General features: G+C 38.8%; 1 protein-coding gene across 3 annotated transcripts in view; it reads right to left on the bottom strand.

Annotated features, from left to right (window-relative positions):
- Positions 1-1,332: 1,332 nt before the first annotated feature.
- LOC149029856 (Transducin/WD40 repeat-like superfamily protein) overlaps positions 1,333-10,220 on the bottom strand; it is a 37,395-nt gene continuing 28,507 nt past the window's right edge. For 2 of the 3 annotated variants that reach the window (XM_089142197.1, XM_089142198.1), the window contains exons 6-9: positions 6,706-6,908; positions 4,148-4,271; positions 3,700-3,906; positions 1,333-2,169 (exon numbers count right to left, since the gene is read on the bottom strand). In XM_089142197.1, coding sequence (XP_088998323.1) covers positions 2,026-2,169; positions 3,700-3,906; positions 4,148-4,271; positions 6,706-6,908 — 678 coding nt within the window. In that variant the 3' untranslated portion in view covers positions 1,333-2,025. Of the gene's footprint in view, positions 2,170-3,699; positions 3,907-4,147; positions 4,272-6,705; positions 6,917-10,220 lie in introns of those variants that run through there. The other variant, XM_089142199.1, reaches the window with a different exon arrangement.

Here is a 10,220-nt window from a genome sequence, read left to right as displayed (position 1 = left end):
TATATGTGAACCTCATGTGTAGTGATTTGAAGGAGAAGAGAAAGAAAGGAAAATGTGGAAAAGTATTAATTGTGAGTTTCACATTTTATTTTTTTTCTATATTTTTCCACAAAATTCCACACTTTTTTGTGAGATTTTGAAAAGGCTTGGGGTGAGAAAGTTGGGTTGCCACCCACATCACCGGACAAGTTTATCTCTCACTTTCCCACCCCAAGCAACCAAACAATTTACATTTTTAGGATTTAAAGGAAAAGTAAGAAAAGTTTGATTTTTTTCAATAATTTTTCCACCCAACCTTTATTCCAGCAAACAAACACAGCTAACATGAAACTCTCTCGTACATTTCATGGTTATTCTTGTTGAGCCTCACACTGCAGCTGTCATCTTCCATCATAAACTCCGTTAGACAAAACTAAAAAGCTAATGCTAGAGGGAGAGTGTATTAAAGCATCGTGGGAAATGTTCTCTTGTTTGGTTAGGGAGAAACCTCCTCCATCAAGCAATGATGTCCAACACGAAGAAAGAAGTCGAACCTTTTGCAGGGTAAAAAGCTATGAAATGTTTAAAATAACAAAATTTCATTTTCCAAAATGATTATTGTTTCCTCAAAGAATCCACAAGGATTTAATTCTCGGAAAGGAGTAAAAACAATTAAAAATAGTAGCATGAACACTCAATAGCGGGTGCTAAATGAGAGACGGTAACACGCTTGGAAAAAATTTCAAATTTCATCCGAAATATCCACAAAATTTTAAAATTAAACAAAACTCTAAGAATTTCCCTAAAGTTCAAACACTTTTAAGCCATAACTTATTTTTCAGAAATTTCGACCATTTCACAAGTTTCGACCGAAATTTCGCAGGTTTCAACACCAAAACTTATTTTTCCTTGGTTTTTGTTAATTTCTATCCGATTTCATCCAATTTCCACAACTATTTTGCCTTCATTTTTTTTCTTTTTACCTTCAAACACTTTTAAGCCATAACAACTATTCATGAGTCTAAGCCTAAAATACAAGAAAAAAAACTCCTCACCATCAAAATGTGAAGCATGAGTCATACCCAACATTTCCAAACTTCTATTTATCTATTTTTGTTTTTTTTCAAACCTTAAATGATCTTGTATTGCTTTAAAATTAATTTAAGCTTAGTCTAAGACTACTGGTCTATGATTGTGTCTTGTCAAATTCATGTTTAGATTATTACAATTATTATTATTATTATTTTTAAAATTTTTTTATCTTAAAAATTATTTTCTAAATTTTAAAATACATATGTATACATGATATATGAACTTAAACTTAATACATATGAAACACCATCACTTGATCTAATTGATCATTGTATTTTATTGACTTGTTGTATTTATAACCCTTCCATCAAACGGTCATGTATGCTAATAATTCTATGCATGTATGTATTATAGTTTGTATTTTTCAAAACCAATCATTATACTAGAACAATAATTTTTGACTGGTCTTTTAGAACAAAATACTAATTCCATCATGTTTATTATGCTTCAAATAGCTAGAAGGCAAAAAATCAAATGAAATGAAAGTCATATAAAATCCAAAACCTAGGGTTGAAATTAAAATATAAAAAAAAATTAAATTTTCACCAAAATTTTGGTTTTTTGCTGGGCTGAAACTTAGGTTTTGACCGAAACTTTCTCCATGATAACATGAACCCAGATTTGTTCAGTTGCCTGGGCCTTCACTTTCTTCATTTTCCTCCTTTTCCCTTTCTTTTAGAGTGGAAGAATCACACCTGGGAAAGACTGTTGCAGTATAGGCTAGGAACAGATTTCAGGTACCTCTCATCGGATAGAGGAATACGATTGTGGCTATACATCAATGTGGCATTTCAGTTGGACAGTCCTAATCCTTTCAAAACCCTGACACATTGCTGCTGACACTGATCTCAGCTTTAACACCACTTTGAAAAGGACTGCGACTCAAGCTTACAATCTGCACATTCTACCGAAGTTGCCAACAATTTGGCCAAATCGACTCTCACTATCGCATGCTTAAAGTTGGAAACAACCCAACTCCTGCCCATGTCGCATGAGCTTAACTTTCCTTTCACCAACCCACTCTAGCCGGTAAGAGAGATCAAGGTTATGGATCAAGAGCTTCAGACTGTCCACATCATCAGAGCCTCTTGCTTTATCCTGAAATAAACAGGGTTACAATGAAACTAAATTTTTTTTTATTCATTAACCAAAAGGAGAGAAAAAAGCAGGGGGGGGTTTGAAACAAGAAGAAAGCAAAGGGCAGTGCCTTACCGAAGCCAATAAGACTCAAAGCAAAAGCAAAGAAAAGAACTAGACACTAAGGCCAAGAACAAAGACCCAAGACGAACTCAAACTCAAGTAACAAAACTAATTTCTCCTATTTTTCTTCTTCTTCAGCGAAGCTTAGGTGGTGGCACCCTTTACTAGAGTGGGTGCTTCTCCTGCTACACCAAAGCGAAGGAGAAGGGGTTTCATAATCGGAAGATCCCCTAGCTTGGCCACAGTCAATGTCAACCACAAACACAGAAGAATAGGTGTCGAAACCTCAAACAAAGAGGGGGGGGGAGAATTTGGTTTCAGCCAGGTCCAGGCCCACAAGAAGGGAGAGAGGGAGGGGAAACCAAGAGGGGTGGGCTCGGGGAATTAAGTTGAGGGATGTGCTGGTGGTTCTGAGTTGTTGTGCTGGTGGTTTTGAGTTGTTTAAAGGGTTTGACGGGCTAGGTGGGCTTAGGAGGGTTAGTTGGCAAATAGGTGGGCCGGAAGGGACTGTTTGGGAGGGGGGGGGGTTAAGGGGGAGAGGAGAGATGGGCTCATTGGAGGAGACGAGGGACACGCGGCAAGGGGGGGGGGCACATTAGAGCAAGTCATAATTTTTTCTTTTTTCTTTTTTTTTTTTTGGGGGGGGGTGGGGGTGGAAATACCCAGTGGAGAAGGGGAGGTGGGGTGGAGAGATGTCCAAGAAAGGAGTTGAGGGGAGGACAGCGCAACAGAGGTGGTCCATCGGGTGGGATCTGCTGGAGGCAGAAGGGGAGCTGGAGTGGAGGGGTTCATTTGCTCATCTCCAGTGACATGCTCCCTTGACTGATCATAAACTTATACTACTTCGCTTACATTTTGAAAATATATATTAATACTTGTTTCCAGGAAAATAAATAAAATGTGGAGATGGCACTATGGGAGCAAGGGATCATACATATGAGAACAACCCAATGAGGATGGTGTTTTTAAGATGGTCACGTAAGAAATAAATCAGGTCACTTAGACCAGTTTAGAACTAGGTTCAAGTTGAAGGTTTGACAGTTGGGTCAAATGAAATAGCAGATGCATCATGAATAAATATTTGAAGAGAAAAAAAATGTTAACCAGATGACCCTCTTGGTTCAAAATTGGGGGTTCATTCTCTGTAAATGTTAGGTAATGTGTGCACCTCACCCATTCTAGATGCTGGGGGGCCAAAAGGAATACACATGGTTCAAACACTCTTCTGCCATGGGCGTTTTTTATGGCGAAAATTTTGGTTAATAAAATTAGAAAACTGAGAAATGCTTAGAACAGCGAGCAGATTAATTTTATTTATTTGCAGGACAAAAGCAAGATTTCAGAGCATCAAGTTAACAATAAAAAGCTCACATATCTTGTCTAGCAGATCCATGCAGGAAGTAGCAATTGAGAGGGGAAAAAACCAACCGGTGAATTGACTTGTCTGTCATGCCCCATTATGCTTGCCATTACGCTTGACCTAGAAGAGTTGGGTGAGAACCCTTCCCATGGGGGTACGAAAATCAGCTTGGTACACTGGACAGGAGCTACGTTACGACTAAGCTTCTCCCACCATCCAGATCCCAGTGACCACCACCTGATCAGCAAACCATGTTCAGAAAACGCAACTAGACCCTGTAGTTACAAGTGATCTGTCAGAACAAATGAGAAATATAACAGGAAGCTAATTGTAATTGATTACAAATCATTAAATAAGTTGATAAATTCAAGATAGATAAGGCACTCTCACTTCCTGTGGAATATCAACATGGATAAAAATAAGAGATCCCCTTTTCTGGAGTAAGATAAGAAAACATTTTAATAAAAGTGAAAGAAGTCAATATTTAAGGACAAGTAGTTTAATCATACTGCATACCTCTCCATCAGGTGAGAAACTTAAAGCTGAAATCGCTGTGGTTGATGTAGAGTCTGAAGCTCCTCGAAGTAAACTTGGGAGCCCAGGAGGGCCGCTTGCATCCAAAACCTTTGTTTTTGAAACACTGCATTGAAAGACAAGTGTATATCATAGTGTTAACAAGTTTTTCATTGGAAACTCCCATAACTAACAGAATGACATGAACATGCAGAACTGAAATAGGCTTCTATGGATGATTTTAAAACTTAAAGAGACATCTAAACATATTCCAAACACAATTGAACCAATGAGCAACCATCCTTACTAAGAACTGCCTAAATGTGAACAGACTCTACACCTTTAAACCCCCCAGTAAAAGTATCAACAACAATAATAATAACAATTATTCCAATTCCAAAAATAAGAATAAGACATACCCATTAGTTCTATGGGGGGGGGGGGGGGGGGGGGGTGTTTAGGTTTGGGGATGGGGAGATTAGTCTTGGAGGCGTCTCAAACTTCACAACTTCTGGGGGAAACTTTTGGCCATTTCTCTTTACAATTCTTTTTTGTATTGGTTTTGAAAAATGCACTTTTATCAGTTTATCATAAATAGTTGAGCCTTTAGTCTATGGAAGTTTAACATGCTCATCTATGCTCTATGTTTTTCAGATGGGAATAACATTATACATTACTTAGGTTAGAAAAGACATCAACTGTTTTACAATGGGAAAATATTATCGTAATCATTTCTTTTTGAGGCGGGGGGAGGAGTTGGGACCTTATCTTTTTATCCTTTCGGTATTAGATAGTTATTTCCATTATGGCAAAAATTCTGTCATTTTACATACGAACTCAAAATGCTAGGCAATGACAACTCATTATCACATAATGGCAAGCCAGAATCAGAAGATTAAGAACACCAAATAAAGTAGTAGTGAGTTCAAGTCAGAGTCAGAAATGGTTGCTGCAACATATGTGGATGATACCACGGATAAGTCTGAGGGTGTTGAAGTTGACCATGTGGAATTTATCATCCCACTAAAGTGCACTGTAAAACAAATGCCACATCTTCTGGATTACATTCATATCTTCAAGGAACTACTTGGATTCTGCTATGAACTGAAGAAAGAAGTGCACAACACAAGGATGAGAACTACCCTTCTCAAAGTTCAAGGTTTAAGTATTTCTTAGAGGGGGAGAGCTGATGTAAATAGCAATATTGGCCAGAAGAAGAAAAAGAACCAAGGCCCCTCGAACCAGGCTCGAACCAGGACCAGACCAGATCAAACCAGTCCAGCAGGCCTTCTAGAAGGACCAAGATGATCCCCCACGATTTTGGCAATAATGGTCACTGACCAGTCAGCTCAACTTCTACCTATTAAGCTTCTATTTCCACTAGTTTCTGCCTAGTAGTTTCTAATTTGGCTGTCTTTGCATGTCTGAAAAGCTAATTTATGAAGTCTCTATTGGTTTCTAATTTCAGATCCAGAAAGCAGGTTCAGCTTTTGATTAGACATCTCCATTTTCTTAAGTTTCTATTTTAGTCACTTGTTTCCTTTAAGTTTCACCAGTTTCTATTTTTGGGACTTTCTATGTAATGAAATTTAGTCCAAGCTATAAATAAGCTCCCTCAGTTGTACTTGAATTCAGATTTAACTACTAAATCTCTTGCAGGTTTCCGGTCGGATAAACACTTCCATTCAATAGCTGAGATAGCTGAGGATTAGACACCCAAGGCTCAGATGGTAACCTTCCAATCCCTTTCCCTATCCCCTATTCTACCTTTAGTCTTTATTTTCCAATCACTTTGGTCTTCGCTGTTCTGATGCAACCTATTATGGGCCCTACTGTTGGTGGGTCTCACTTCAACTCACTATTACACTACACTATCAAATTATTATGAAAATCCTTTTTACCCATTTAGCTATAGAATTTCCTTTTCGAGGACAAGCGGCAAAAAAGGAAGGTTATAACTTCTCAATTTACCACCTTGGTTACCACTAAAGCAATTCTTTTATAATTAGTGTGAACAAAAGTACAAAAAGATTGGACAAAAAACAGGTACGGATTAATGCCTAAATAACTGTTTCTCATCTCTCCACCAAAGAAAAGTTTTCATAATTCATCATATTAAATCATCCAATTAACAAAACCCCTCTGATTTCTCAAAATTTGGAATGACCAACAGCCTAACTGCCCTATTGGATTTCTCTTTCCCCTCCAACGGCAAAATTGTTGATGCAATTTTGCAACAATTTTGCAGTTGGATTCAATTCAACAGGTCATAGTTGTCAAGGCAGCACCTAGGCATCCAGGTGCCTTTTTTTTGATGGATGCCTTGTTGGTCTTGCTTTAATTATAAACCCCATTCAAATGTGTTGTATCACCTAGTACTCTGACAACAATGCCACAGGTGCTCCATTAATTTGACAACCATAAACAACCAGATGCACTTAATTATGCAGGAGTTCAGAATCTTCCAAGATGATTTTCCATGAATGGCATACTGCCACAATAGGAAGCCTCACCTCTCCCTAAAGTTCTATTTATTCTTTTTATAAATCCTCTTTCAATACCTTTGCATGTCATATACCCGAATAGTGACACAGTTAATATCTCCAAATGCATCCCCAACAGCCAGTCGTGATAATGCCTCATTCAAAGCTATCATTGGGAAAACCCGTACTACTTCCTTCAATGTTGCCATTGAGCTTGGGAAACAAGTTTTGCGCATTACTGAGTTCCCAGGGTCCATAGTTTGTAAAATAAAATTTACCACCTGCAAATCTGTCCAAATGTTAGATCCCTTAACAGAAGCGCTAAAAAGAGCCCAGTCAGTAAAATTTAAATTACAACTATGTACCAAATCAGATCAAGACCAAAACTTGTGAGACCTACAGATTAAAATAGTTTTACTTTGGTGACATGTATATCCAAGAGCTCAAAAAATTTGAAGTAATCAAAATAAATCAAGTTTATGAATAATGGCATCCCCATGAAAATAAAGTGAAAAGCAGAAGAATCATTTGGAAGAATAGGCGAAGCTAGTAATTCACACCCACACAAGGAAAACAACCAAAACATTTTCATGGACTATTTAGAACTATAGCACTGTCACCTTTAGTGGATGAGTTTGTTTTTCATCAACTATAAGTTGGTGATGTTTACATCCAAAAGGCTCAAAAACCAATGTCCAATGGTCAAAATAAATCAAGTTTATGATAATGGTACTTCCATGAAAATAGTGAGGAAATGATTAGTAAGTAGAAGAATCATTTGGAAGAATAGGCAAAGCTAGTAACTCACAACCATGGTAGAAGATCTCGCTCTCGAGCGAGATCTCGCCTCCTAAAAAAACTGAGATCTCAACCATCTCAGCGAGATCTCAGTCGAGATATACAATTTTTTGGCATCAACTCGGTGGATTTTAGGGTCCCAGTTGGGTTGAAACTTGGTATTTAGACTATTTAAGGCATTGTGAACACATTGGTGGCCTTGGATTTGTCGAAAAAAGCCCTATACATGATTTCTAAGTCTACCCATAGTGTGAAATTGAAATGTTGTAGGATTAGGGAATGCAAGGTTATGCAACATGTAATATAAAACCTTTAAGGCATATAAATGAAAAGCAAGTGTATCAAATGCATCAAGCAACCTTAATTATCAAAATTCCATCCATACGAGTATCACAATCTCAATTTTCAAGAATAGAATAATAAAATTATACAACCATTAGAAGTTCTATATAAGTCATTAAATCATAAGTTTATAAGACAAGTTGAGAATGATTGATCTTCCTTCGATGTTGTAGATGTGCTAAGAGTAGTTGCAAGTGAAAATTCAGCAGAAATCCACAACAAAAGGCAAAAATTGAGAGTTCCGGCGAGATCCAGGGCGAGATATGGCAAGATATGGCGAGATCTCGAGCGAGATATCCCAACTCTCTGCTCTCGACCTCCAACTCATCTCGCCTATCTCAAAAAATGAGATATCTTGCGAGATCTCCCACCATGCTCACAACCACACATGGAAAACAACCAAAACTTTTTATTTTCACTTCCCATGTTGGCATTTGCCATGGCTGCCCCCTTTTCCCCTACCTCTTCTCCCTTAATCTTGAAATCCTCTCTCAGAGTATTCAATGCAAAACGGATCTCCACCTCGCCTCTCCTCTCCCCAAGTGCAAATCCCCCAACCTCATTCATCGTGCCTTTGTAGACGACCTCTTGATCTTCAACAAAGCTAACCAATTATGTGAAAAGCTATAACTTTAGAGGAGCAAACTCTTATCTTATGCAAGTAGAGTCATGCACATTAAATCTATTCTCCAGGCCTCCTATATCTATTGGTGTGGAATCTTTGCTCTCCCAATATCCACTATCCATGCCATAGAATCTCTCTTTTGCAGCTTCCTTCAAAAAGCTCAAGAATCCCCTAAGTCTCTCCACCCCACCAACTGGGCTTCTATCTGTAGACCCAAATCTAAAGGAAGCCTTGGCCATCTGGAGGATTAGGTCTTACAACATTGCCTGTCTCCTCAAACTCATCTAGAAAGTCTCCTCTAAAGGAACTCCATTTAGGCAATTGGGTATACTCTCACCTCCTCAAGAAAGACTCTACCTAGATTGTCCCACCCTAGAAACTCCTCTGGGACTTGGAGATCTGTCCTAGCCTTCTGCCCACTTGCCCTCTCTGCCATCTCCTAGTATTGTAGATGGATCTAAGATCTCTTTCTAGCTCGACCTTGGCATCCTCCTGATATCCTATTCAACCTTGTAGGAGCTAGAACAATCTACTCTTTTGAGATCCACAAAGACTTCCTTCTCTCCTCCATCTCTAATGGAGTATGGAATATCCCCTTCCATCTTGCCTTAGAGCTCAGATTTTGCCCCTTCTCTTCCCTTCTCAAACCCCTCCCCCTCATCTGGACACCCTCTTTTGGCTTCCATTCAAGAAAGGCTCCTTCTCCTTGGCTTCTACTTGGAACCACGCCCGTGCTCTTGCCCTAAGGTTTTCTGGGGCAATCTAATCTGGTTCAAAGGTCATATCCACCACCAAGCTTTCACTGCTGCAGAGCCCTCTCCCACTACCTTCCACCCAATCTCTTCTCATTAGCCAATCCATCCAAGCTCCCCGCCCACCACTTGCATCTTCTGACCTGACACAGAAGACTAGCCACCTCTTCTTTGCTAGCCCTGGTGTAGACGTGCTCAGTCCTTCTAGACTGAGAGCCATTGGCTCAACTCTTCCTTCTATGGTCCCTCTATTGCAAATAGGGTGGGAAAGCTTGTATTTGGCATGTGAATTAATCATATTTGACTAAGATAAACCTTTGCAAATGGACTTCCAAATCCAGATCTACTGAGCAGATTTGGAAGGCCATCTTTAAGGATGTCAGCTCTAGACTCTCTCTCCTCGCTCCCAAGCATTGTTAGAATCCCCAAGGAACAGGCATATTGCTGTTACTTGGGGCCTACACTCTTTTGTTATCCCCGAGGCACACATAGCCTTGTGGTCCCCCTCCCCCTTCTATACTTTTTGGGTTATTTATAATATATTTTTATTCACCTAGAAACAGAAAATCTTTTTTATTGACAATTTACAATTACAGCACGGTCACCTGTAGTGAATGAGTTTGTCTTCATCGACTACGTACAAGTATTAGGACGGTCAGCTGTAGGAATTGAGTTTACAAATTTTCATTTTGAAAGCAGAGCATGGTAGAAAAAAAAAACACTTGCATCTAGGACAGCAAAAGAAAATCTGAACAGAAAATGATGACTGTTGATCTAGGAAATGGATCAATTCTGAATTGTACCTAGAAGTCATTCCACTCAACCCAAGACCTGTCTTTTCCAGATGTATTTCAGATGCTATGAAATAAACCCTGGATCATTAACATATTGCAATTAAAACAATTCCAACCATTAAACCGGGAATGGAATGTCAAGTAGCATTGAAAATCCTCATCACCACAGAGAAAATGGAAAAGTCTAATGAATGAAGTGACAGCTCTATGTTGTTCATAAATTAAAAATAAAAAAGGTGAGGGCCAGAGTTGTCAAGACTCAAAACATCTAGTCAATAAGGG

Source organism: Hakea prostrata, chromosome 1 (genome assembly GCF_041222555.1).
Source record: "Hakea prostrata isolate BN-2017 chromosome 1, UWA_Hpros_2, whole genome shotgun sequence".
In the NCBI taxonomy this organism is placed as follows: domain Eukaryota; kingdom Viridiplantae; phylum Streptophyta; class Magnoliopsida; order Proteales; family Proteaceae; genus Hakea; species Hakea prostrata.
This window is presented reverse-complemented; position numbering and strand designations above follow the sequence as displayed.